This window comes from Camelus dromedarius, chromosome 27, assembly GCF_036321535.1.
Source record: "Camelus dromedarius isolate mCamDro1 chromosome 27, mCamDro1.pat, whole genome shotgun sequence".
In the NCBI taxonomy this organism is placed as follows: Eukaryota; Metazoa; Chordata; class Mammalia; order Artiodactyla; family Camelidae; genus Camelus; species Camelus dromedarius.
The window spans coordinates 5198907-5226762 of NC_087462.1; the positions used below are offsets into that span (position 1 = coordinate 5198907).

At 55.2% G+C, this 27856-nt stretch overlaps 1 protein-coding gene across 8 annotated transcripts; it reads left to right on the plus strand.

The window, feature by feature from the left end:
* The first annotated feature begins 334 nt into the window (after positions 1-334).
* On the plus strand, positions 335-27182 carry CERS4 (ceramide synthase 4). Of its 8 annotated transcripts, XM_064479846.1 has the most exons (14): positions 13505-13706; positions 14335-14445; positions 14560-14649; positions 19813-19905; positions 20000-20173; positions 22417-22534; positions 23221-23339; positions 23446-23503; positions 23844-23894; positions 24248-24340; positions 24517-24645; positions 24896-25002; positions 26445-26601; positions 26698-27182. In XM_064479846.1, the coding sequence occupies exons 5-14, from the start codon at positions 20001-20003 to the stop codon at positions 26872-26874; spliced, it is 1182 nt and encodes a 393-aa protein (XP_064335916.1). In that variant the 5' UTR covers positions 13505-13706; positions 14335-14445; positions 14560-14649; positions 19813-19905; position 20000; the 3' UTR covers positions 26875-27182. The 8 variants fall into 8 exon arrangements, with proteins under 8 accessions (XP_031292994.2, XP_031292995.2, XP_031292997.2 ...); XM_031437135.2 differs by lacking the exons at positions 13505-13706; positions 14335-14445; positions 14560-14649 and adding an exon at positions 346-477; XM_031437136.2 differs by lacking the exons at positions 13505-13706; positions 19813-19905 and having other exon boundaries at positions 14092-14445.
* The last annotated feature ends 674 nt before the right edge of the window (positions 27183-27856 follow it).

Here is a 27856-nt window from a genome sequence, read left to right on the forward strand (position 1 = left end):
GTGTTGGCAGATGCGCGGGTCAGAGACGAGCCAGAGAGGGGACCCTGGAGAGGGCCGCGGGGGGCCGTGCTGCGAATTGAGGAAGCGGGGGCCAGGCGGCACGCAGTGGATGGTATTAGGTTCAAAAGCAAGAGTTAGGGACAGGGAAGAATCCGGGGGCCTGATCCTTGCTCAACGCGCCTAGAGGCGGGGCGGGGCCCAGTAGCGCTCCCCGGGGTCCTGGAAGCTGCCTAGTCGCGGGGAGGGGCCCGAGCTCGGCGAGGACCCCCGCCCCGCCGGGCCCCGCCCCGGCCCCGCCCAGCAAGCCTCCGCCCCCGCCCGCCTTCCTCCCGGCTCCGAGCGGAGGCGGTGCCGGGAGCAGAGTCCGGCCGCCTCGTGCTGGCCGCGCGCGTCTCTTTCTCCTCTGCATCTGCGCGCGGCGCGCCGGCCCCCGCCCCGCCGCCGGCCCCCTGTGCGCCCGGTAGCCTGCGCCCCCAGGTAAGCGAGCCCCCGGCTCCCCGAACGCGGCCCGGAACGCCACCCTCGCGGCGAGCTCCGGCCCCGCCTCCACGGCCATGGCGCCGGCAGCGGCCCCCGGACGCAGCCGCTGTCTCCCATCACCTCGCCGGAACGGCCTCCCGGGGCTTCCCATCTGGTCCCAGGCCCGGGCCGCCTCCCCGAGAGAGCCCCGCTCTCCCGAGGGCTGGGGCGCCGCGGGCGCCCCAGGACGCTGCTCGGAAACCGGCAGGCGGGAGCGGGGACGAGCCTAGCACGGTGACGCGGGGGAATCCGGATGTGTGAACGCGAGGAGCGCGACGGTCGCTCACTAGCGAACCCATACGAAGCGCCTACTGGGTGCCATGGACGTGCCGGGGCTGGGGGTGCAGCCGGGGCCCTTGGCCCCGGAGCCCGCAGCCCGGCTACGTAGCCGTCAGGAACCGCGTAAACAGACACATCTTTCCAGCCGGTGCTAAGTGCAGGGAAGACAACACATTTGGGAGATGAATTAGAGTCTGGGAGGGTTTCTGGAGAAGGTGTCCTCCGGGCCGGAGTGGACCAGCCAGCTAGGGTTGTTTAGGCCCAGAAAAGAGCAAAAGATTCTGAGGCAGGGCCCAGACTGGTGTGTTTGCAGGGCGGAAAAGAGGCCAGCGTGGCTGAAGTGAGGTGAGCGGGATCGGAGGTGGGAAGAGGTTAGTCCAGGCCTCGAAGATGGCGAGTGCGTGAATTCCGTTCTCAAGTCTGTGGGGATCAAGGAGGCTTAGAACCAAGTGAATGACATGGTCGATTGTGTCTCAGGACGGTCCAGCAGCGGCTGTGGGCAGAAGAGATGGGAGGAGGCAGCAGGTTTGAACCCAACAGGAAGGGGTGATGAGAAGTGGGTGAACTGGGGTTCGTTACGGCAGAAGAACATCACCTTCATTCTCTGCCTGCTCAGAATTGGGTCACGAAGGAAAGTGCGTGGAGATTTCTGGCATAGGCAGCTGGGGGCTTGGAGGGACAGGAAAGTGGAGGGAAAAACAGGTCTGGGGTGTGGGGCTATTGTGGCTGAATCTGACTTGCAAAACCTGTGAGATCCCACCTGATGGGGGGAGGTTCCTGAAGACCCCACTCCCAGCCCAGGCCAGGTCCCAGGAGACTGAGTGCAGGGGCCGGGCTAGCCCTACTGGGGCAACCTGGATCTGTTGTATTGGCCACCCAAGATGGAAATTCTGGAGTGTAGGCTTGTCTTTGAAGCCTCAGCCCAGTCCCCTTCCAGGAGCAGCTGCTGTGAATAAACTTGGCGGTGATGGGAGTGCAGGGTTGAGGGGACCTCACTCCCCACACCTGGGTCTCTGCAGGCCCACCCAGGCTGCAGGGTGGAAGCAGGCAGGACCTTCCTCACCTGCTGTCTCAGCTCACCTACTCCCAGCTGAGAACCTTAGTCATGGAATTAGCCTCCTGGCCCCAGAGGAAGTCTGAGTCTCAGTTTGCCTGTCTGTAAAATGGGTCAGTAGTACCAGTATCTAGGAATGTTGTTTGTTCAGATCAAAGGAAACTTTGGTGAGGAAAGGGCTGACCCATCCCTGTGGCAGCCTTACCTCTTTGGGGGATGGGGGAGGGCTGCAGCACTGATTGGAGTTTAAGGCCCCGTGAGCCTCTATTTCCTGCTCTGAGAAATGGGAGGAATGCATGACTGCGCCCACCTCCAGGACACACAGCCGGCTGCAGGTTGAGTGAATCAGGCGAGGAAGGTGTTTGGCTGACCCAGTACCTGTCCGGAAGTGATCCATGGGCCCAGGAGCCTCTGGGATGCTGGTAGTTGGCAGTTAGGAGTTGGCTAGGATTCACTCCTCCCACCACTCTGGGGACGCCCATGGGAAAGCAGGCCCCAAAGGGCACGCTCCTCACTTATCTGGGCACTGCAGGCTGTCCCCTTTCCGGCTTTCTGGAAGCCACCTCTGTCCTTGTCCTACTAGTTTGAATTTAGTGCTCTCAGGCGAGTGACTTCACCTCCTCCTGGCTCAGTTCTGCACCTATAAAATAGGCATAATAACAGGTATCACCTTAGCGGTGAGTACAATGCGCAGATCATAATAGCACCCAGTAAAGCAGAGTGGATGCCCCAGGTGGGGAGAAGGGGAGCCCGGAGAAGTGATCTGGCTCACCCTGGAAGGAGTCAGGGGAGGCTTCTTGTATGCGGTGGCCGACTATTGGCCCAGTTACTCAGGATTATGAAGAGTTGATGGGCAGAGAGACCAGTGGACAAAAATGTGGAGGGGAGGCCTCACCGGGTCCGTGGGAGGAGCTACGGGCAGGAGTCAGGAGGTCAGCATGAAGGCAACTGCACTGATCATAATGGGGCTGGACCAGGTGGAGGCATGGATGAGTGAGAAGTGGGTGGATCCAGGATAGATTTGAAGTGGGGGTGGGGATGGAGTAGCCACTGATTGAGGAGCAGGTTCAAGTGCAAGTCAGCAATCTGTTCCACAGCATTGGGAAATTGTGATGCCCTTAGGCACCCAGATGGAGATAAGACAGAAGGTAGGCTTTGGAGAAGCAAGCCTGGTGTTCAGGAGATACTCGCACCCTGGGGAGATGAAGTGGGGAGAGAGAGAGTGAAAGGAAACCAGGAGTGGGTGGCAGGCCAGAAGCCAAGGAAGTAAGAGTTTTAAAATGTAGAAAGAGGTTAGCCTCAGCCCTGTCTCTGAATCTGTTGCAGGAATAATTCCTCTCTGTGGCAGGGGTCTTACACCCTTATTTGGCTGCCTTCCCCTCTCCCAAACCCACCCCTACCCCCAAGCCATTCAGAATCATCTTTGCCCCCCTTGAATTGGCCTCTAGGACCTAGCCTGGTTCTAACCAGATTGGCATAGAGGAGGCCTTTCTCTTCCCTCAGTCTGGCCTTTATACCTTTGTTAATATGATCCTGTCATACCAGTTCTCCACACTGAACCAGCAGGAGCTCTCCTCTTTCCCCACTTCTTCCTAAGCTCCCCAAACCATATTTTGTGTCAGGATCCCAAGGCTGTATCCTAGGAGTGGGTCAGGTATCTGCCACTATCTATGCCTATATCTGTGTTTGACCCCACCTCCCTTCCACCCTGTCTGTCTGTCATTGAGTCATCCAACACGTAATTATGAGGCACCTGTGCTGGGAGGCCCTGGTGACTAGCAGTGAACAAAAATGAAGCTTCCCTTCTGCTCCCCACCTCCCCCTGCCATGGAGCTGATGTTCTGGGAGGAGGGCAGCAGGGAGAGGGTAGGGGCATGAAACCTGAAGGATGAGAAGGAGTCAGCCAGGTGGATATCTGGAGGAAGAGCATTGCAGCGGGACCAGCATGTGCAAAGGTCCTGAGGCAGGACCCAGCCTGGCATGTTGGAGGTAGAGCTAGGAAGCCAGTGTGACTGGAGCAGAGTAAGCCAGGGAGAGAGTAGGGAGAGGGGCAGATGAAGAGACTGAGAGTCCTTAAGGCCCCTCATTCCAACAACAGCAGACCCTGGATGGGTCCTTACTCAAGGGGTGCAAGGTTGTTGGGCCCCGTTGCCGTGCGGTTTGCCAGGAGGTTGCTTTGGCGTTGTGTCCAGTGTGGAGTGGTCACTGTGCCCTGAAGGTAGAGGAAGCTGGCAGGAGGAAGGAAGGGAGGACCAGCCCTTTCCTGGTGGGCAAGGCTTCTCCCCTGAGGAGAGAGGGAGGGGCTGGAGGGAGTGGAGGGGAATTGCGAGGAGAAGGTGCTGAAGGAGGCAGAAGAGATGAGGGTCAGAGGGAGGAGGCAGAGCACAGAGCTGGGTGTTGGGGCTGGATGTTCTCAGAGAGGCTACAGGAGCCCTAAGGGACCCAGGGATGGCCTGGCTGAGCTGTGAGGACAAGCAGCAAAAACCAAAGCAGGTATGTTTTGAGGACGCCCCCGTCCCCCCCACCGGCCCATTGTCACTCCCCTTCCAGATGTAGGAGAAAGATTCATGGGGACAAGGACTTGGTCACCTGGGCCCACTCACCCTTCCTACCCCCACTACTCCAGTTTTAGAGGCTTGATGGAGTGGATTCAGACACTCAGATGCCAGGACCTAGATCAGAGGTTCCGCTGAGTTGGGACACTGGGACCAGGACTGTCCCCTGCCCCTCCCTCCAAATTGGGGATGGGTGCGCCTAAGGGCAACTCCTTTTGGCCCTGGTTCAGCTATGACGGTGATCCTGGCAGGTGTGATGGGGCCACAGCTGAAGCAAGGCTAACCTGTCAGGCAATGGCGGGGGACAAGGACAGTGACAGGAGGGGAGAGCAGGCAGGAGGAAGTGTCAGCCTCTGGGTCTCCTTCTCCATCTGAGCCATTGGTTAGGGCAGGTCTGTATATAAGGCTGTCATGTCCCTGCCCTCCTCTCTCCCCACTCTCCCCTCTATTCCAGCCCCACGGGCTTCCTTGTCTTTGTGCCATCTCCCTGCTTCAGGGCCTTTGCACAGACGGTTCCCACTACCCAGAATGCTCTAGCCCCATAGCCTCCTCCCTCACCTCTTTTGCTGAAACATCACCTTCACAGGGAGGCCTTCCAGACCTTCCTGTTTAAAATTACAGCCCTGGCCACCAGATTCCTGATCTCCTTTTCCCGCCTTTGTTTTCCCTCCCATACCAGACGTAATGAAACAGATGAATAAAATAGATGGTATGTGCCGCCTCCCACCGGCCCCTCTTGTCTAATACCCCCACTCCGTGAGGGGGAGGATCCTGATCAGGTCTATTCTCTGCTGACTCCCCAGTAGGTAACCCAGCACTTGGCACACTGTAGGCTCCCAGTAAATGAGACGTGCCAACAGGCATCCCAGGAACTTTTGGCCGCAGCCTGGAAGGCTTGGCTTGGTAGGGGAGGGGCTGGAGAGGGTATATGGGGTGGCAGGCTCTGGATCCAGGCAGGCTTAGGTTTGAATGAATCCCAGTTCTCCACTTCCCACCCCGTGCCTCAGTTTCCCCAGCTGTAAATTGCAGACGACAGAAACACCCAGCCTTGAATGCCTGCTACAGCTTCCTGGGGGCCTGCCCAGGGACTGAAAGGAGTTGGGGGCAAGCCAGACCCCCAGACAGGACACTTAGGCCCTTCCCATGTATTCCTAGAATTTTCCAGAAATATATTGAGAGTGGGATAGGGGTGGGGTGGGGTGGGGTGGATGGTTACTTTACTTCTGGTGGTCAGAGTCTCTCTTAAAGTTACTTTTCCCCCCCTCTTCATAGATATTGAATCTCCCACTTTAGGATAAAAAGGAAATTTTTTTCATAGCCCATTTTCCAGGACAAAAGCTGTGACCCTTTATGATGTATATTATCAGTACTGTCCTCGAGATGGCTAATTTCTAATCATAAAGTCTAGGTTCCCTTCCACTGCTGACTGTCAAGTTTCTTGTGGACTGAAAGTCCAGAGGCTCCTCTGGGCTGCAGATTACAAAGCAATTCTTCCTTTCTTCTTCCTTCCTTTCTTTCTTTTGCAAAGGGGAGGTAATTAGGTTTATTTATTTACTCTTTTTTTTTTTAATGGAGATACTAGGGATTGAACCCAGGACCTCGTGCATGCTAAGCACATGCTCTACCACTGAGGCAATCCTTGGAGGAGGTGTCAGGCTGTGCCCAGGCACGTGCATCCTCTGATGTATTTCTTCTCATTGGCAAAGTCGCGAATCTGAATTTTGAAACCATCGCCTCTTTGATGGATGGAAACAACCAAATTCACATGATGCCACACATCTGTTGAGGTCTATGGCCAAGGGTGCATTGATTTGAATAATACAGGGAGTGAGGTCTCTTGCTTGCAAGCCTGAATTTCTGGGTCCTGGGTTCAGTGACCTTGGCTCCCCGGGTTAAGGATTTTCAGGACTTTTCCAGGAGTACAGCAGGAGTCTTCCCTGTGCTCTGATGACATTAGGAAGATGCTTGCTGTGAATTTTACCAGTCAGGAGGGCCATAGGTGCTGGCCTATTTCAACTGGTTTCAACCAGCAACAGTATTCTGCCAGGATTCTTGAGTGAGATTCGCCAATTGACATGTTGGCATTTGGTGAAACAGTCTTGCCTTAGGACCTTGGGAAGTCTGAAAAGTACACAAGTCATTTGCATACAATCTTGCTCAAATCTGGCTTAGATATTGGTCCCAGAATATTTAGAAACCATTAAGTTGGGGATATTGGCAGCCACTAACTTTCATTCAGAGCAGTTCTTTATTGAGAAACAGACTAGCTCTCTTTCTGCGATTACTGGAATCTTCTGTAATCACCCCCCATTGTAGATGTTAGCAGCATTAAAGTTGTGTTTTTGCCCAGGCATTCTTCACTGCCTTATTCATGCTGATGTAACTTGGCTCTTCTGAGGAGGTAATATTTGAACCTCAGCCCAAGTTGGAGCTGGTGATGGACACCCACAGGAATTGGAACTTGTTTACTGCCTCTCCCCACCCCGCCCCCGCTCCCAGCCACCTCCTCCGTTGAGGAGACAGACACCTCCTTGGGCAGTTACAACGCAGGATAACCGGAGCCAAACAAAGGAACCACACAGCCCCGGGCAGCCCTGGAAGGCTTCCTGGAGGCAGCAACAGGCAGGTGGCTTACTTGAAGAACTAGGAGAGGGTGAATAGTGATTCACATGGAGGGAACAGCCCAGCCCAGGCAAAGGCAGTTGCGTTAGGCATCCAGATTCTGCATTAGAACGATGTTTCTGAGATTTGAATAGACCCTGGGCAGGCTGGGGACCCCACGCTGAGAACCGTGGAGTCTGGTGGCTGCAGGAGGTACCGTGGGGGAGAGAGGGTGGTGAGCAGAGCCAGATCACAAAGGCCTCCGTGATGAGATTAGGGTGCCCCTCTCCAGCGGGAGGAGGGATAGTGAGCCGCTGTAGGGCTGTGAGATAGGGATGGGTGGGGAAGGACAGACTGCCTCCCAGAGGAAGTGCTTGACATTCATTTACATAAACACCTCTGGTCCTTAAAGGGCCCACGGACAGAAACCCCTGGGGTTTCCGCACCAGCCCCTCAGGGCTAGGGTAATGACGCGTTCACAGAAGGTGCTGTTAGTCCCCTAGCCCGAGGCCACCTCGCAGGAGCAGATCCACCCAAATCGGCTTCCTCTGAGGTTCCCCGGGCCGCCTCTGTCTCACTCCTCAGCTCTTCTGGGACCTGGACAGGTCTGCAGGTGTCTGTTCCAGGTGCATGTCAAGTCAGGGGGCACCGGGGCTCCTGAGGCCACACCCTCTCCCCATCATCATCCCTCCTGCCTCCCAGACGGTACCTTCTCCGAGTCCCACATCCAGAATTTGCCCAAAAGGGAGTTGTCCTTTCCCACCCCAGGCCGTACGCCCCCAAATTCCTGCACAAGCCGGGAGTTCCCACATCAGGCTGCCCACCCCAGCACACTCTACCCCCAACCCCACTCCCCAAAGATATCCCTACCCAGCTGTGCCCCCAGCCCCTGTCCCAGCCCCCGTCACCCACCCCACCCCCAGAAGCCAGCCACTGGTGACCTCTTGCAGCACTTCCCTCAACTGTGAAATCCCAAGGACAGTCCCCCTGCCAGGGTTGCCCACAGGAGAATCCCCCCCCCCCCCACGTTCCAGTGAACATTGAGGCCCAAGGTTCCCACTGTGTCTCTAAGGCTCAGGTGACAGGTACTTGCCAACCTCCCTTCAAACCAGGAGGGCTTAGTCCTGGGCTGGCAGACTTGCCAGGGTCCGGTACTGGCCAGGACCGAATGTTACCTTGTTTTCACTGTGTTAGTTTTATGGCTACTGTCTGCATGTGATGCCGCACCTGGCTCTCTCTTTGGGGGAGGGAGATGCAGATAGACAGAGGCAGGGAGACCAAGGCGTAGGTGGCCATGATGACTGAGATGAGAGATGGGGCCTTGGTTGTGAGAATTGATGGAGAAGGAACTAGCTTGATTGTTACCAGGGAGATGGATGCAGGACCTGGTGGGCAGCTGAGTGTCCAGGATGGGCAGGGGGATAGGAGTGTGTGAGGAGGAGTCCGGGGTGACCCAGGTTCCTGTTCCCAAAGAGTGGGTGGATGGTGGGATCTTGGCCGAGAAGCCTTAGGAGGAAGAAAGCACACTCTGGGTGGAGAATGACTTAAGTGTGATGTGTCTGTGCAACGAACAGCCAGGCGGTGTTGGGGTGGCAGTTGGTGGCATTAGGGGAGAAATCTGGGAGATGCAGGAATCTGGAAAACCGAAGCACAGGCAAGCCAACCAAGGCTTCTGGGTGGGTGAGATTTCCCAGGGAGAACGGCCAGCGCGAGAGGACACAGGGCAACACTGGGATGGTACCGACACTGATGTGTTGGACAGTCCCTGCTATCGTGGACAAGGTGTGCACGAGGCCTGCTGTCCCGGAAGGCAGTCTGAGTTTTGTTCCTGCTTGCCCCTCCCTGAGCTGGTCTCCACAAGGGGGCGGCAGAGGGGACCAGAGGCCCGCTGGCTAGAGCTGGACAGGTGTGAGCCCAGGCTGGGTGGAGGAGGGATGGCCTCGGGGTGCAACGTGGAGCCTAGAATTCCCTCCAGCCTGGAAGGTGGGTAGTGACATCTCCTTGGGGGACTGTACTTGACTGGGAATTGGTTTCTTTCCCCCGCCCCCTGGAGGGGGGAGGTGATTAGGTTTATTTATTTATTTATAATTAATTCATTATTTTTAATGGAGGCACTGGAGATTGAACCCAAGACCTTGTGCATGCTAAGCATGAGCTCTACCACTGTTAGACCCTCCCCCTGTGATTTCCAATTTTTAAAGGTTATATTTCACTTATGGTTACTATAGAACATTAGCTGTATTCCCCGTGCTGTACAGTATATTCCTGTAGCTTATTTATTTTGTATCTCTATAGTAGTTATACAACCTTTACAGTAGTTTGTAACTCTTAATTCTGTCCCGTCTTGCCCCTCCCCACTTCCCTCTCCCCACTGGTAACTACTACTTTGTTCTCAGTATCTGTGAGTCTGTTTCTTTTTTGTTCTATTCACTAGTTTGCTTTCTTTCCTAGATTTCACATATGCAATAGCATGTAGTATTTATCTTTCTCTGTCCGCCTTACTTCACTAAGTATAATACCCTTCAAGTCCATCCATGTGGTTACAAATGGCAAAATCTCATATATATATATGAGATATATATAAAAATATATATATATATATACATTTTTTTTTTAACGGCTGAGTCCACAGTGCATTATTTCTAGTATTTGTATTTTTCAGGTGTAGAATTTCCATTTGGTGCATTTTTATAGTTTCTGCTTCTTTGCTGAAGTTTCTTCCTTGTTCATTCATTAGGAGGTACTTTTTCTTCACCTCCTTGAATGTATTTCTGATCACTGCTTCAGAGTCCTTATCTGCTCATTCCAACATGTGGTTCACCTCAGGATCAGTCCGCATTAATTTTCTTCCTGAGTGTAGGTCATGTTTTTCTGTTTCTTCAGTGTCAAGTAATTTTGGATTGTGTTCTGGACATTCTGAAAGATATATTATTGAGACTCTGGATTCTGTTATGTTCCTCTGAAGAACATTGATTGTTTTTTAATGTATTTTTTAAAAGGCAGTTAAACTGTCTGGGCTTAAGCTCCATAGTCTATTTCCCCTGTGATGGGTAGCAGATGAAAGCTTTTTTTCTTTTAGCTTTACCTAGGCTGGTTGGAATCTGCCCTGCATATACTTCAAGGCTTAGCAAGAGACTTGCACAGCATTTTTGTGTAGAATTTGGACCTTTTTTTTTTTTTTTTTTTTTTTTTTTTTTTTTACTTTTTCCTTTCTTGCATGTTCTGTCCCATGGTTAAACTGTTGTGATCTCTTTGCGCTCCATCTTCTCATTTTTCCAGCCAGTTTCTAATTCTGATGAATAAAAATGAAAAATGGGAAGCTCACCCCATAGGGTTCCCTTACCATAGATACAGACTCTCCTCCAACTTACACCTATTTTTGGTCACTCTCTAGAGCAGGACTGCCCAGTAGAATTTTCTGCAATGATGGAAATATTCCATATCTCCATTGCCCAATATGGCAGCCATAAGCCACATGTGGCTACTGAGTATACAAATGTTGCTGGTGCAACTGAGGAACTGAATTTCAAGTTTTATTTAATTTTAATTAATTGAAATGGAAATGGCCACGTGTGGCTGGTGGATACCACACTGGACGTTGCCACACCAGCGCTTTCAGGGCGTTTTTTGATGTGTAGTCCAGAGAGTGTCATTGGCATCTCCGAGAGGGCTGTCTGATGCAGCTAACTCTGCTATTACCAGAAGCAGAATGCTTCTGGTGGTTTTCTGCTCCGTGAATTATGTTTATCAGGCCATTAGTGTCTCTCTGCATTTTGCTTTCATTTTGTTTTTTCAACTCAACGATCTTCCCAAGTCTGTGAGCATAGATTTTCCTCCTCCCCCCATCCCAATTTGGTAATTTTTGTGTTTAAAAAAAATTTTTAAATTGTGGTAAAATACGTATAACAAAAGAATTAACCAGGGGGAAGGTGTAGCTCAGTGATGGAGCTTAGCCTGCACGAGGTCCTGGGTTCAATCCCCAGTACCACCATTAAATAAATAAATAAATGAATAAACCTAATTACCTCCCCTCCTCCAAAAAAAAAAAATTACCATCTTGACTCTTTTTAAGTGCACAGTTCAGTAGTGTTACGTATATTCACATTTCTGGGAAACCAGTCTCCACAACTTTTGGTCTTTCCAAACAGAAACTCTGCCCCCCATCCCCCTGCTCCGGACCCCCCCCCCCAACCATCCCACTTCCTCTCTCTGTAAATCTGACCCCTCTGGGGATCTGCTCTAAGGGGACTCAGACAATATTTGTCCTTTTGAGCCTGGCTTACTTCACTGAGCAGCACGTCCTCCAGGTTCATCTGTGTCATAGCTGCCTCCTCCTTTTAAACCCTGATGGACTGTTTCATTGTATGGTATCTTGAGGTTTCTGATTCCCACCCCTCCCTCACCGCTCCCCCACCACCTCCGGCGTTGGACATCCGGGTTGCTTCCACTTTTCACTGGACCAGAGGAGAGGGAGGAAGTCTTAATGGACACGAGGAAATCTCGGGGAGTGATGGGTGTGTTCAGTGTCTTGATTGCGGTGATGATTTCACCACTATGTACATATGTCAGGTGCATCACATCACACTTTACTTTTCTTTCTTTCTTTCTTTTTTTGGGGGGAAGGAGGGAGGTAATTAGATTTATGCATTTATTTGGGGGGGTAATTAGGTTTTTATTTATTTATAATATCTTTATTTATTTATTGCACCCTTAATGGAGGCACTGGGATTGAACCCAGGACCTCGGGCACACCAAATCTACCACTGGAAGGCTGTACCTTCCACCCCGTGTTTATTTATTTTTGACAGAGGTACCAGGGATTGGACCCAGGACCTCGTGTGTGCTAAGTCCGTGCTCTGCTGCTAAGCTAGACCCTCCCCCGAATCATGCACTTTAAACACATATGGTTTTTGTATGCCAGGAATACCTCAATAGAGCCGTGTGATTCTGGTTTTAATTGTAATGGGCCAAGTGAGTTCCTCTTACACACCTGTCTGTGTGCACGCCCTCACCCTTGCCCTGGCCCCTGCCCTGCAGGTGACAATCTGACCCTGCTGCCCCCGCCCCCGCCCGCCGCAAGGGCTGTGCCTGCCGTTTCCCCCTCAAACTCCAGAGACCTGATCCCCTCTCCTGCCTCAGTCCTTCTTGAAACCGCCCTGACTGACCCCACCAGCAACACACACCCACGCCAGGTGATGCTGGGGACCCAAGTCATCCGGGCTGGGGGAGGGAGGAGGGACTCAGCCACCTCGCTCTCTAAGCTCTGCCAGGCCAGGCCGGCCAGGGCTGAACAAAAGCTCTGAAGAGAGGCCCTTGGTGGGGCGGCCTCTTGAGTCAGGAATTGAATCTGATCTAGATCTTAAAGACTAGTCCGAACTGGCCCAGTGAAGCTGGTGGAAAGGCCTGCAGGCTGGATGCCAGGGGAAGCTCTTGGGAATCCCAGCACCTGCTGTGGGCTGGTGCAGGGGCTGGGCTGGAGCAGAGGCAGTGGGAGGGAGGGAGCTGGTTCTGGGGAGGAGCGGGCACAGCCAGCCCTCACCAAGGCTCACCCAGGCCCCTGAGCCTGCCAGCCGGCATAGGAGTTAAGAAAGCAAAGTTAGGAAATCATATACACCTTCCTGGTGCCCTGCTCCCTGGGAAACCCTGATAGGCAGACAGGCCTTGGGAGGCCTCCACCGGGTCCTGTGAGCCCTGAGCCCGCTGGTGGACAGCACCCCCCCCCCCCCCCCCCCCGCCCACGAGCTTCCAGCCCTGGTTCTCTCCTTGCTGGTGCGGTGACCTCCATCCAGCTGCTTCTTGCTTTGAGCCTCCGTCTTCTGAGTTCTGAAAGGAGGAGACAGTGAACCTACTTTAGGGAGATTGAGCTCACCTTGCTCATTAAAGCAGGTGGTTTCTTTTTCTAGAAAGTTCGACCACTTGAGCCAAAGTCCTCATGTCCACCCACCTGTCCATGTGTCTCTTCTACCCACTCATTCATCCACTTAGCAAACACTTAGTTGGCACCTAATGTTGTGCCAGGCCCTGTTTGAGGACACAGCAGTTACTAAACAGCATTCTCGCCTTGGTGAGGCTTATGCCGTGGGGTGAGGCAGACAAATATGTAAATACAAAAACAGATTAAGTGGGATGAGAGGGCTGAAGGAACTAAGCAGGGTAAGGAGATGGCATAATACACTGGCTTTGGTAGTGATCCAAGGTTTCTCTGAGGAGGTAACAGGTGAGCTGAGATGTGAATAATGAGACAGAGCTAGACAGGAGTTGTGTGGGAGAACAGCATGTGCAAAGGCCCTGGGGCAGGAGTGAGCTTGTGTGTTGGAAGCCCTTCAAGCAGCCGTTGCAGTGAATTGAGCTGGTGGCAGGAGGGGGTTTGTATCAACAGGGCCAGAGTGTGGAGGGTAGGAGTGGGTCTAAATATGAGAGGCTGGAAATAGGCAGAGCCCTGGACTCAGGGCCCTCCTTGGGGTCTTTGCAGGGAGCAGCATGGCAGTGTCTCCTGGACCAGCTGCATCTCTGGGCATTAGCACCCGTCATGGAGCTTCTCAGAGAGGCCTGAGTCGAGGAGCCTGGGCCCAGTGCAGGGGTGGCTGCTGCGATTATCTACAAATAACCCCTGCTCAGCACATCATGTGTTCTCTGCCTGGGCCTCCAGCCAAAGGAGTCAGGTGACCCTGGGCAGCAGGCCAGGCTGCGGGGGCCGGGTGAGTGTGTGTGTATCTGTTCTTCCCTGGGCGGCCCAGACATCTGGAGTCTGAATTGATTTCCTTCTTCACAACCCGGCCAAGTCCTGTGTTTCCAGCTCGATTTAAAGTAAAACAAAACAACCGAGGTGCCCAGACCTGCTCCGCTGGGTGGTGCTGGGGCACTTGGGGGTTTGGGGGAGTAACAGGAATCCTTGCTCATCCTCCCCCCTCTCCAGATCAGCACAAAGCCCTCATCTCTCTTTCCCCCAATCTGGGGGTATTTTTAGCCACTAAGAAGGATTATCAGTCTGGCTCCCAGGTGGCAGTGGCAGGGCTGGGAGCGGGGCCAAAGAGCCTTCAAAAAGCAACCAGGCTGGGAAACCGGGTGGGGAGTGTGGGGAGGACGGGGTAACTGGGAAGAAGGCTCAGGTTGGTCAGGCTGAATCGCCCACTTGGTGATTCTCCAAGGGAGCCCGTGGCAGCTTTAGCCAAGCCAGCCCTCGGAAGCCTGCAGAGGCCGGGGGTTTCCGGGAAGGACCCCCTAGAACCTGCCGCAGCCCAACAGCCTGCTCTCCAGTCTGCCCCCCATCCACCACCCCCTCTTCTCTACTGCTGATGATTTTACTCAGTGCTCATTCCACCCCAGGCATCATCCCCAACCACCCCGACATGGAGGGGGCTACTGCTATTCCCATTTTACAGATGAGGAAACTAAAACATGGGGCGGCCAGTTCACCTGCTCGAGGTCACATGACAGGTACGTTGCAGGAATCAAATCCATTCAGCTACCAGTGTGGAGTGTTGACAAACTGCCTGGCCTCTTGAGTCTCCAGGCGGTAAAGCAGAAGATCTGGCTGTACCTGTTTTTCAGATGGGCAGCTGAGGCCCTAAGAGGCAGAGTATCACAGGGAAGGAGCAAAGGAGCTGGGGTCCAAAAGAGAAAAAATGAAATTGAAGCTTGGTGAGTTGGACACAGCACATGCAAAGACCCTGGGGCAGGAGTGAACTTGGTGGGTTAGACAAAGCACGTGCAAAGGCCCTGGGGCAGGAGTGAGCTTGATGAGTTGGAAGCCCATCAAGCAGCCCCTGCAGTGAGTTGAGCTGGTTGGGGGAATGGAGTGTATCAACAGGGCCAGAGTGTAGAGGGCAGGAGTGGGTCTAAATATGAGGGGCTAGGGGGAGGCAGAGCCCCTTCTGTGTGCCAGACCCTGCCCACAGGCTCCACATGCGGCCTACTCCACCACAACGTAAGGAGGGCACCTGTCCCACCGAGAGGTGGGAGAAGACACAGGCATCCGGGGCTGCGAGCATGGGAGCTGGGCCTCTGGCCAGTCTGCTGGGTTCCAGACCCTGTTTTCTTCTCAGACCTCAGCGTCTCTTCTTTACCAAGAAGGTGAAAGGATTGGGGGATCAGACAGACACAGGTTAGAGAGCACAGGACTCCCAGGGCCGGGACCTCTGCAGTCAGGGCATGTCGGTCTGAAGCCCCCTTGGAGGGCTCTCTGGTTTGGAAAGTTCGTTTCTATTCCCCTGTCTGACTTTGGGGCCGGAAAAGGCTGCGCCGGCTTCAGCTGAGGGTCATCGTGCTTCCTTCCTCCTCTACTCTCACTCTCCCAAAAGACTGCCCAGCCAGTTCCCAGTGTCACAGTGAATGAGGCAGAGCTGGCAGAGGGTGCTTTAACTGGATCTGAGGTGGGGGCACTTGGGAGGTGCCTCCAGGAGGTGATGACTGGACTGGGTTTTGAAGGATGCATAGGAGTTTGCCAGCCAGACAAGAAAGATAGGTAAGCCCTGTGAGTGCTGAGACCTTGCTTGGTTCCCCACTATCCTGTATCCTCAGCACCCAGCCTGGGTCAGTAAGTGTTAGCTGGGCATTCTAGGCAGAAGGCAGCATTTATGAAGTCTGGGGTGTGTGAAATCACATAGTATGGTGGGAATAGGCAGTGAATAGTGGGCTTTGAGGCTGGGGACATGGGCAGGGGCCTGGGATTTTGAAATGCCATTGCTCTTGTGTGTTTTCACTCATCCCTGAAGCTCATCAAGACATGCAGGCACCACAGCTGCGGTGGACGCCGATCTGGGCACCCTTGGGTGGGGGACAAGCATGGGGCTGGGGGCCTGGACTCCTGGGCTCTGGCCCCAGCTCTAGCTGGATGTCTGATGAGCAGAAGGGTCCCTGAGGAGCCAGCTGTGGATGCTCTGTGGTGGGTGTGGCTCTGGCTGGGAGGTGGGGCCAGGAATTCCAGGCTGGGCATGGGCCCTTGCGCTCCAGTGGGTGCCTGGGATCAAGCGAGCTTTGCCTGTTGGCAAGGTTCTTTTTCTAGAGAGAGCAGCCCCTTGAGCAAAAGTCCCCACATCCACCTGTCCATCTGTCTGTTCGGCCTGGGCCCCCTGAGCCTTGTGGGGTCCAGGCTAGGCTAACCACTGTCACATACCTGTCAGCTTAAAGAAAAACCACAGGACGTGAGAGCTGTGAGTTTGTTTTATTCTGGGTCTTACTGAGGACTGTAGCCCTGGAAACAGCCACTTAGTATCTCTGAGTAAACTGCTCCGGACCAGGTAGGGAAGGAGCCAGGAAATACATGAATTTTTTTGGCTAGGACATGGACACAGTCAAGCATACATCTTGGTAAAAAATGACTGCTAATCACATAGAACAGACATCTTAAGTTAATGATTTTCGTGCTTTTCTGTGTATGGGAAGATGCGAGAATCTGGGGTCATCGAAATTCTTCCGGAGGTGTGGCTTATATCCTGAACTCCCCTCAGGGCAAACTGTCTGTGGTTGACTGCAGTGGGTTGCAGTTTAACCCTTTGCATAACTGGATGGTGAGGGCTGCTCTGTGTTTTGGGGGGTTTCTTTTTGGACACCCTTGCCCATTGGTCAGGCTGCTGCCTTCTAGTGTCCCTCCCACACTGGAGTGTCCAGTGGTGGCAGTCACTGCTAATCGCGTCACTGATGCCTGAATCTGGACGCCCCACCTCACACCTCCCCTCTACCCGGCATGGTCTCTGGGCTGCCCCTTCAGCTACATCTCCTCCCTGGGGAATTCCATCCATCCCTGTGGATTTAAACAGTCCTCCTGCCCCTGCCCCAGCCCAGAGGAGCTCCTGCCTCCTCCCCGCATCCCAGGGACATCTGAGGTCCCCCCTCCCCCACTGTTTGTCTTATCCAACACCAAACCCAAGTCCTGCCCCCAAATCCGCTCACCATTCTGGTTCACCCAGTTCCCCAGACTCTGATAATTTTTCTTTTTTTCTGTATTTGACATGTGCTATGAGAAATATCTATTTGGTCTTCTGTCCCTCGTCCCTGGTCCCGTCACAGAGCTCCTAAAAACCTTGGGACTGTCCTCAGTGAGGAGAGAAGTGAAGTTGTCTTTTCTTATGCTTATGCAGGGCTTTTGGAAAGCCCCCCAGGTCACCTAAGGAAGGGGCCAGTTGCCAGGGACCAAACCAGGTGATCTGAGGGTTGTAACTTTCAGTCCCACCCCCAGGTCTCCAGTGGCCAATGATTTAATTACTATGACTATATAATGAAGCCTCCATTAAAAACCCAAAAGCACAGGGTTCAGAAAGCTGGGTTGGTGAACACGTGGAGGTTTGGGGAACGTGGTGCATCCAGAAAGGGCATTGAAGCTCTGAGCCCTTTCCCCATAACTTGCCCGATGACCCTTTCCATGTGGCTGTTCTTGAGTTACATCCTTTTATAAAAAACCGGTAATCTAGCAAATAAACTGTGTTTCTGTGTTCTATGAGCTGCTGTAGCAAATTAATCAAACCCAAGGAGGGGACTGTGGGAACCTCTGATCTCCAGCTGGTTGGTCAGACACACAGGTGACAATCCGGACTTGTGATGGGCGTCTGAAGCGCGGCAGGTGCAGTCTGGGACAGAGCCATCCACCTGTGTACCTCCAGGTAGCTAGTGTCAGACTTGAGTTGCACTGTAGGACACCCAGCTAGTGTCGGAGAATTGCTTGGTGGTGACAGAAGTAATAACGGGGATGAATCTCGAAAACATGACACAAGTGAAAGAAGCCAGACACAAAGACAGGGTTTGTGATTCTATTTAGACGAAGTTCTGGCAGAGACGGAAGTAATCTGTGATGGAAAAAAAAATTGGAGCAGAAGTTCCTTTTGGACGGTGGAGATGGAGATTGACCAGGAAGGGGCCCGAGAGAGAGCCTTGTGGAGGGACGGGAACGTTTTGTGGCCAGAAGTTGATTTACACAGGTGCTTGTATTTGTCAAAACTCAGCAACCGTACACCTCACGTGAATTTTTTTTCTCTAGTAAATTTAACCTTGAAAGGGAAAAAAAAAAATACTGAATTCTAGTTAATGATCTGCATGCTGAAATATTTAGGGGTGATGTGACTTGATGTCTGCTGCTTGTTTTGAAATGCACCCTGAAGGTGGACTGCCAGGTGGATAGAGGGATGGAAGGATGGGCAGATGTGAAATGAAGCAATAGAGCAAAATGTGAATGGTAGAGTCTAGTGGTAGGTATACAGATGTTCACTGTAAATTCTTTCAACTTTTCTGTAAGTTTGAAATTTTTCATCATAAAATGTTGGAGGAAATTATCCAAATTCCTCCCCATAGCCCACAGACCCTGCAGGATCTGCCCAATCACCTCCCTGCCCTCACCTCCTCCCAGGCTCCCCCTTACTCACTCTGCTCCAGCCACTCGGGAATCCTTACTGGTCCTCCAACACTCGGTCCTGCCTCAGGGCCTTTGCACCTGCTGCATATTTCTCTGGAAATCTCCACCACCGCTACTCTCATTTGCATCAACCCAGGCCCTCCTCATCTCTGGATCTCAGCTCAGATGGTATCTCCTTAGAGACCTTCCTTGATAAATCACACCACCCTGTTTCTTTTCTACTAGGCCCCACCACACTGTGTTATCTCATTTGTTCATGAATCTGCTTACTTGTGTATTGTATTATGAGCTCCATGGGGACAGGAGCATGTCTGCTTTGTTCCCTGCTGTGTCCCCAACACCCAGCATCAGGCTGGCACATACAAGTCACTCAGAGAACATCTTGTGGATGGATGGACAGATAGGTGGGTGGATGGATGGATGGACAGGCAAGTAGACAGACAGGTGGGCAGATGGATGTATGGACAGGTATATATGCATGGATGGGTAGACAGGTGGGTGGATGGATGGATGGGTAGATAGACAGTTGAGCAGGCAGGTGACTAGACGGATGGATGGATGGATGGATGAGTAGATGGACAATGAGTGGGTGGATGGATGGATGAACAGACAGGTAGATAGACAGGTAGGCAGATGGATGTACAGATGGGTATACGGATGGATGGGTATAGGTATATGGATGGGTAGATGGATGGGTGTCTAGACGGGTGGATGGATGGATGGATGGGTAGACATACAGGTGGGCAGGCAGGTAACTGGATGGATGAACAGACAAATCGGTGGATGGATGCGTGGGTGGATGAATAGACAGACAATGAGTAGGTGGATGGATGGATAGACAGGTGGGTAGATGGATGTATGGATGGGGGAGATGGATAGGTGGGTGGATGGATAGATGGACAGACAACATATGAATGAACAAACTTCCCAAGTGGGGACCAGTGTGGGGTTTTGGGCACATGTCTTAAATCTTGGGAAAGGGAAAAACTTGGGGGGCTCCTCAAGACGACTGGACCCCACAGGTAGGGGCTGCTCCCCCAGCAGGTCTGGGTGAGAAGCTGGTTCACTGTGATCACTGCTCCACGCAGTGCTCGGTCACGCAGTAGGCGCTCTTGTCCAGCCACAGCCGGGCTGTTGGGACGGTGAGCCAGGCAACATTCACACCTCAAGGGGAATCCACGTTTGGAAGGATGGCCAGGGAGGGGGCTGTGGCGTTCCTTAAATCCTTCATCTTTGGGCTGCATCAAAGGCCTCTTTCTGCAATGTAAGGAAGCCTTTCCCGGCACTTGAGAAGTCAGCCCCTCCCTTGGCTTCTGGGCGCCGTCCCGGAGTCTGTAAGGTACAGAATAATAACTACTGTCAGGAGCTGTATTGTGAAGGTCAGTAGGCACCGGGCTAAGCACTTTGTGCACCTTATCAGGCTGGGCTGAGACCTCAGTATTACTGTCCTTGTTTTACAGATGAACTTGAGGTTCAGAGAGGTCGGGTCAGTTGCCTGACACACAGCCCAAGTCTGTCTTTAACACTGGTTGGAATAAACTCCAGGTCGCCAGGTGTGCTGTGAGGGACGAGGGTTGGGTGATGGGCTCTCCCGCCCCACCCATGCTGCCTGCCGACCTCTCCATTCACCGGACCCTATGTCTACAGGATGTGGTCCAGCCTGAACGAGTGGCTGTGGCAGGACAGGTTCTGGCTGCCAGCCAACAACTCATGGGCTGACCTAGAGGACCGAGATGGCTTGGTCTACCCCCACCCCCGGGACATGCTGATGGCCCTGCCCCTGGCGCTGGTGCTGCTGGCCGTGCGCTTTACCTTTGAGAGGTGAGTATCCGCTGTGCCCTGGCACGTCGTCCCTCGTGTTGTGGCAACCACCTGGTGCTGCCCCACCTGCATGGTTTCATCCTAACGTGTCCCTGGTTGGAGCCTGGCTTTGGTCAAAGTGCTTTTCCTGACTCCGTCCTGCCCCCAGCTGCCGCCACTCGCACTCTTCTGATCGCTGATGCCTGGTGTTGTGGACCACTGCCCAGAGCTCTGGTCTGGGTCTGCCAGCGTCTTCAGAAAATGAGTAGGGGGCCTGGAGGGGGATGTACCCGCTTTGCTGCCCATGGACAGGTCTGCAGAGGCATCGTTCCTGCCCCCTCCCCACTCCCTCAGCACCATCTGGGCACCTCTCCCCCCACCACCCCGCCCTCTTCCCCACCCTCTTTCCCTCCTTGCTTTTTCCAACACCTTCCAAAGGTAGCCAAAGAAAGAGGCATGGGCACTCCAGCTCCTTGTGGTCCCCTCCACTCACCCCCAGCCTCCTGCAGCCTGGCATCCGGCCCGAGTCTATGCCACCTGCCCAGATTCCCAGTGACCTCCTGGTTGCCAAACCCCGTGGATTTTCAATCATTTCTCATGTACCCCAGATGCTGCCCCAAACTGGGGTCCATCCTTTCCCTGGCTGTCCATCTCCTGGACGTGGGTATCTCTCCTGAGGTCCCTCTGTCCCAGGTGGTCGTGCCCTTTCCCACTTGATCAACAGCTCCCAGACCCTCCTTGCCAGGCCCTTTCCTGCCAGACTGCCTGCAGCCCTCCCACATGGCCTGCCCCACCCCGCCAAGATTCCCCCTCCATACCCTAGGGCCCCTCCCCCTCCTCCACTCCTCACGTGTGATTTCAGGCCCCCCACCTTCTTGGCAACCCCCTGGCCCTTGCACTCACTCCCCTGCGGTTCCTTCCAGGCTGGGTTCCCAGGACTCCTGCCCCTCCCCCTACAGAGCCCTTCAGCCCTCCCCCCGCCCCCACTTTAGGTCCCCTCCTGTGTCCCACCCTGAGCACAGGGACACGGGAGCATCCTGCACTTTGGTCTGGCTTCTGCACTCATGAGGAGCCTCCTGGGGCCTGGGCTCCCTGGACGCAGACTGGACCCAGGGAGCCCAGGGAACATTCTTAAACATGGTATTTAACAGACGCTGTTTGAGCTCTTACACTGGGCCAGCCACTGCTCTAAGCAGTTTGCGTCTTAACTCAGCCCTCATTGCAACCCTGTGAGGTGGAACTGTTATTAACCCCATTTTATGGGAGCGGCACTGGAAGTACAGAGAGGTCAAGTGACCTGCCTGAGGACACACAGCGGGTAGGTCTGCAGGGCTTGAGGCTTTGCCTGAGGAATTCAGGGAGGCCCAATTCAGCCAGGCCCTGAAGGACGGGTCTGTTTCCTCACGTATTTAGCTGATGGCTCCAGCTGAGGTGGGGGTGTTAACTCGCCCCAGAGGCGCCCCTTGCCTTTCCGAAGGGCAGTGGGATTGGAGGCAGCTTTTCTGGGGTCAAAGGCAAGGGTTTTTCCCGTTAAGTGAAGGTGAACCCTGGTTTCCATTTCCAGGTCTGCCACTCACTTGGGTGTATTTCTGACCTCTTTGAGCCTCAGTTTGCACATCAGGACAATGGGGACAATAATAATAGGGCTTAGTGAGCCAGCACGTGAGGTGGACTTGGACACTAGCCTGGAAGATCATAAACATTCAATAAACATGTCATGTCCATTCTTACTCTCCCCACCCCACCCCTGCGCCCCAACACAATTGAGTCTGACACAAGTTCTTGCTGGGCCACCCAGAGCCTCAGTTTCCCCAAATGAAAGGTGATGTTGGCAAGGCAGACAGGAAATTCCTTCCTGACCCCTGGTCTTGGGGGCCCCCTTGTGGACAATTTGGTGATTGACTGACCAGGGTCCTGGCTCCTCCCAGTGTCTAAGCTGGAGGAGGGGTTGGGGTGCTGGGAGGAGGGAGGCCAGAGAGGAAGCAGAGCTGCTCCTGCCCACAGGGAGTCCCTAGCCTGGTGGGAGGCACCCAGGACCCAGGCCACCATGAGGCTGGTGGGGAGGGGACTCTCATCCCTGTTTTGGGATTGACAGTGCCTGGCTACCCCAGAAGTTGCCCTTCTTCCTCCATCCCCAAGACCATTCCAGCTGCCTTTCTTAAGTTTGGCCCCATGCAGTGGTCAGGCCACCCCCTCCAGGTTCCTGGCCCCTCTGGGCCTCCATCTCCCTGCCTGGACTGATGGGCTGTCTCCCCTACACCCAGATTCGTCGGCCTGCCCCTGAGCCGGTGGCTGGGGCTGCGCAGTCAGACCAGGAGGCTGGTGAAGCCCATTGCCGCTCTGGAGAAGCACTTCCTGATGGAAGGGCAGAGGCCCACAGAGGTGAGGTCCCCCGACCCTCTCCTCCAAACCCAGTGGCCTGCTGGGCTGCCCTGGGAGCAGTATGTGCCCAGTTGTTGGGGGTAGGGAAAGGCCAGGGCAGCCTCTGATACCCCCACAGTGCCCCACCACCACCACTTCACTGGGACCTGCATTGGCAGGCCTGTTCTGGGGGCCCCCCACTCCCAAAGGCGGTCCTGTGACCCTCCCTCTAGTCCCATCCGCAGTGGGTCTGCCTGGTGGGCAGGGTCTGGGCTGTGGGAGGTGCTGGGCTGGGTCCTGGGGGAAGCAGGGAAGGGGGCGTCTCCATCCCTTGGGCGGGGGTGGTAGGCAGCTCCTGCTGAACAGAGTGCCTGTGACTCCCCCATTGTCAGTCTCCCTCCACAGGTCGGAGTTGGGGTAAGGCCTGACTTCTGGAGGGGGTGCAAGAAAACCTCTGTGGGGGGCTGCCCCCCCAGCCTCTTTCTTAATCCCAGTCCCCATCAGTCAGTCACCTGCCTGGGAGCAGAGATGGGTTTTTGTAAGGCTTATCCTGGGGGGCCCCACCCTGTGAAGCCCCCTAGTCCCCCACCTCCATAGGCAGACAACCCCTCAGGTGAGGTCTGGGGCCGCAGGGGATGGCCTGCCTGTCCCATGACAGAGGCAGAAAGCCAGCTCTGTGACCCTGGCCCCCATCACCCCCTCCCCAGCCCCAGATGACCCTCCTGGCCACCCAGTGCGGCCTCACGCTGCGGCAGACCCAACACTGGTTCCGGAGACGCCGGAACCAGGACCGGCCCTGCCTGAGCAAGAAGTTCTGTGAGGCCAGGTAAGCGCAGGGTGCGCTGGGGAGGGGGTGTTGAGGGGGCAGCGGCAGGGGCGGGGGAGGTCTGCCCCTTTGACAGCTGCCCCGTGGGCTCCGTCCCCTCCCACAGTTGGAGGTTCGTCTTCTACCTGTGCTCCTTCATCGGTGGACTCTTGGTCCTGTACCACGTGAGTGTCCCTGACAGCTTATCTGCCCCTCTGCCTATCCCACAAGCACCTACTCAGTGCTAGACCTGGACTGGATGGGGGAGGGGGGGGTGGGGTTCAGGCAGAGGGGAAAACACATGCAAAGGCCCAGAGAGGGTAGAGAGAACATGGCAAGGTCAGGGTGAATGTTCACTCAGTGGGTGCCTACTGAGGACCTACTGTGTGTCAGGGCTGGGGATTCTGTATAAGCACCTTGTCTACAGTGAGAGCAGCACACCGAGGGCCAGGGAGCCCTGAGGCGGCTGGGGTGGGGGGCTGGGTTCTAAGCTTTGGACAGCCTCAGACTCCCACATCCCTGCAGGAGTCATGGCTGTGGACGCCGGTGATGTGCTGGGACAATTACCCAAAGCAGGTGAGTGGCAGGACGTGTTTGCAGGCTGGTGGGAGGGTCAGGGTGCTCAGAGTTCCTGTGGCCACAGGCAAGCGAACCAAAGCTGGACATCATACCATAATTCCCCTCCGATTCCCACTCTTATTTTTGCCTTCCCTGTGGAATGGAGAGGGGCCAGGAGTCGGGAAACTCAGAGCAGGAGCTGCCACAAGACTACTGCCCTTTATTACCTCCAGGGATGGGGGGCTTATGCCTTCCTCACTCACTGGGATTCAAGTGTCGTGGGTTTGAGCAAATGGGGAGGAGCCTGCCCCATGCCCCCGCCCCACAGGAGCCTCCACTCCCCATAGCTAACTTTGCACACCCCACCACAGACCCTGAAGCTGGCCCTGTACCACTGGTACCTCATGGAGCTGAGTTTCTACATCTCCCTGCTGATCACGCTGCCCTTCGACATCAAGCGCAAGGTGAGGCCAGGCCAAGAGTCCGTCTGAAGAAGTGAAGCCCTGGAGCGGTCATGACCCGCACACCCTGAGACCCTTGGTGCCTCTGGCAGGAGGTGCGGAGTCCACATGCCAAGCAGCCCCCTGGAAGGGCCTGTCCCCAGCCCTGAGGGCTGTGATCCCTCCTTGGTCTCCCGCAGGATTTCAAGGAGCAGGTGGTGCATCACTTCATAACCATCACCCTGATCGTCTTCTCCTACAGCGCGAACCTGCTGCGCATTGGCTCTCTGGTGCTGCTGCTGCACGACTCCTCCGACTTCCTGCTGGAGGTGGGCCCGCCCCTGCCCTCCCAGGGCCCCTGGAGCTGAGGTGCCTCCTCCCCTGTCAGTCTTCCTGGGCAAAGAAGCTTCTCCCACTCACAGACACACTTTTTACGTTTCTAGGCAGTTCCTAGAGATAAGACCCTGCCCTGACTCACCTGGCCCAGCCGCACAGCACCTTTTCCTTGGGAGGAGGCCCCCCGCTTCTCAGCCCTGCCCTCCCCCTCCTGAATCCATTTCTCTCTGCTGTCCTCCCCAGGCCTGTAAGTTGTTCAACTACACGCACTGGCGGCGCACTTGCGACACTCTCTTCATCATCTTCTCCTTGGTCTTCTTCTACACTCGCCTTGTGCTCTTCCCCACAGAGTGAGTCAGCCCTCCCGCTGGGCGTTGGAGAGATGGCCGGGTGTGGCTGAGATACCTCACCCTTGGTTTCCTGATCCAGGGAGCTGGAGTTGTTGGCTGGGAGGCTTCCAGGAGGAGGCAAGGCAGGGCATTCCCAGCACAGGGCGCAGGATATGCAAAGGCCCAAGGGTAGGAGAGACAGAAAACTGGGCTCAGTCATCATCCCGTGTGCATGGAACATGGGTTAGGAGCCAGGGTTGGACGCCAGCTCGCCCAGTCAGCCCAGTGCTGAGCCTCACACACCAAGCCGAGGGAGCCATGTGAGGGTCCCTGCTTGCTTGGAGCTGACACTGGTGGGTGGGGAAATAGAATAAACAAGGCAAACAAGTACACTGTGGAGTACATGAGGGAGTGATCGTGCTAAAGAGAAAAAGTTGGGAAGGGCAAAGGAACTGTGTGGATAGTTGGAATTTGGGTGGTCAGAAAAGACCTCACTGATAGAGTTCATAGAGACTGGCAGGAAGTGAGGGAGAAAATTACTGATCATAGGGGAAGAGTGGTCCAGGCAGAGGGAACAGCATGTGCAAAAGCCCTGAGGCAGGACCGTGCCCAGCATGCTGGAGGAACAGAGGCCTGTGTGACAGAATCAGAGTGAGCAAGAGGGAGAGGGAGGAGGTGATAAGCCAGAGTAAGTGGGGCCTTCTGGGCCTTGGGGAGAAGTTGGGCTTTTATCCCAAGCTAGGTAGGAGCCCTGGAGGGTTCTGAACAGAGGTGGGGTGGGACCTGGCAGTACTCACGGGCTCCCTCTGGTGGCTGCAGGGGGAATAGCTGGTGAGACATTCGAGCACGAGCTGGGGGCCAGGGCAGAGGTGACTGCCCTGGTCCAGGTGGGCAATGATGGGGCTGGACCAGTGTAGGTGAGAGAAGTAGGTGGACTTGGGGAGGGTGACTCAAGGGCCATGAGTTGCTGCTTGAGGATCAGAAGCTCAGCTCTGGCTGTGCTGGGGTTTGAGGGACCTGCAAACCACCACCAACTACCACCACCGAAATGTGGAGGAAGCAGTGGACACCCACCTGGGGTTCTGGGGAGAGACGTAAATGTCCAGTATTCGTAGCCACGAGACGAGTCACCAGGGACCAGGCATGGACAGAGAGGCCCAGTCCTGGGGTCCCCTGATGTTTGCAGGTCAGGGAGGCCTGCAGGGATGGAGAGGAAGCAGCCATGAAGTGGGGAGATGGGAGCGTGGGTCCCTTGGCAAGCTTGTGTGTTCTACTAACTTAATATAGCCAGGTGAGGGAGGTACTTAAATGCCCAGCTGAGGGACACAGGTATCAGTCCGGGGTGGGTCACGGGGAGCCATAGAAGGTTCTAGAGCTGGGAAAGTCTCACACGTTAGTGCTTCCTAGGACAGGGGCCTGCCACAGCTGGTGAACCCCGGCCTCTCGCTCCTCGCCCACTGTAGGATCATCTACACCACGTACTACGAATCCATCGCCAACCTGGAACCCTTCTTCAGCTACTACTTCTTCAACACGCTTCTGATGCTGCTGCAGCTGCTGCACGTGTTCTGGTCTTGCCTCATCCTTCGCATGATCTACAGCTTTATGAAGAAAGGCCAGGTAGGGCCGGGCTGGGCAATGGTGGGCTGGTGTGGGCCTCCCTGGAGCCTCCAGCCCAGCCCCGCGCCTCACCCCTCCCTCCTCCCGGTTCCCCAGATGGAGAAGGATGTTCGCAGTGACGTGGAGGAGTCGGATTCGAGCGATGGGGAGGCGGCCCCAGAGGTTCCGCGGCTGAAGAATGGGGCAGCTCACCAGCCTGGAGCAGCCCCCACCGATGGCCCTCGGATCCGGGCAGCCGGGCGGGTGGCCAATGGGCACACACGAGCCACGTAGATGGCCAAGGACTGGCCGCGAGGGGATGCCCCAGCACCCGGCAGCTTGGATTTGTGAGGTGGCTGGACCAGCGGCCCTGGGGCCAGCTGTGTGGAGACAGGGAGGGCCCTGCCCCCAGGTGGCGGGGAGGGCTGATGATCTGTCTCCAGCCCCTTCCTCTGCCCACCCTCCCTCCTTCCCTCAGGTAACTGGACAGCCGGGGGTGGGCAGTCACAGGCTCCTGAGGTCCCCCAGAGCCACCTCTGGGGCCTGGGGATTGTGAAGAGCTCCGGGCAGAAAGGGGTCCAATAAAACTTGAACGGAGCCACCTTCTCTGCCTGAGAGTCTGCATCCCTGTCACAGCTCCTCAGCCATCTCCTGGGGCCCCATGGCAGCCAGGACTTTGTACCTCACCAACAGGACACTCACAGCCGCCCACCCCCAGGGACCCCCGCCTCAGGCGAGCCCCAGGCCCCCAGCCAATGCTTTAGCCAAGCCACCTCCCTCCACCCCAGGGCAGCCCTCAGCCAGCTACTCACAGACCAAGGACAGGTGAGCAGGTACAAGGCTCAGACAGGTGGAGTCCTTCCGCCAAAGGTCACATAGGACCATGCAAGAGGGTGGAGGGGAGGCTGAGCGCCTGTCCCTGCAGCCCCTGCGCGAGGCAGGCAGAACCCTATCCTCAGGGTCTCCGGGGCCTCCCTGGAGACAGTGAAGTACGAGCTTCCTTCCTGTAGGATTCCCAAGGTCCACCTGGGTGAGTTCAGTGTCTCCTCAGGAGCTGTGCGGGAAGGTGCCCTGACCACACCCCAGAAGTCACAACCACAAGGTCCCACGCCAGGCCAGAATGTGCTGCCTTCAGGGGGATACCAGAGAGAAGGGTCGGGGGAGAGTCAAGAGATGGCTGAGGGGCAGCAGGGAGAGGAGACACACAGCCGGGATGGGGCTGATGGACACAGGAGGGAGGGAAGGGGGAAGGGGGCAGGGGGCGGATCTCGTCTCC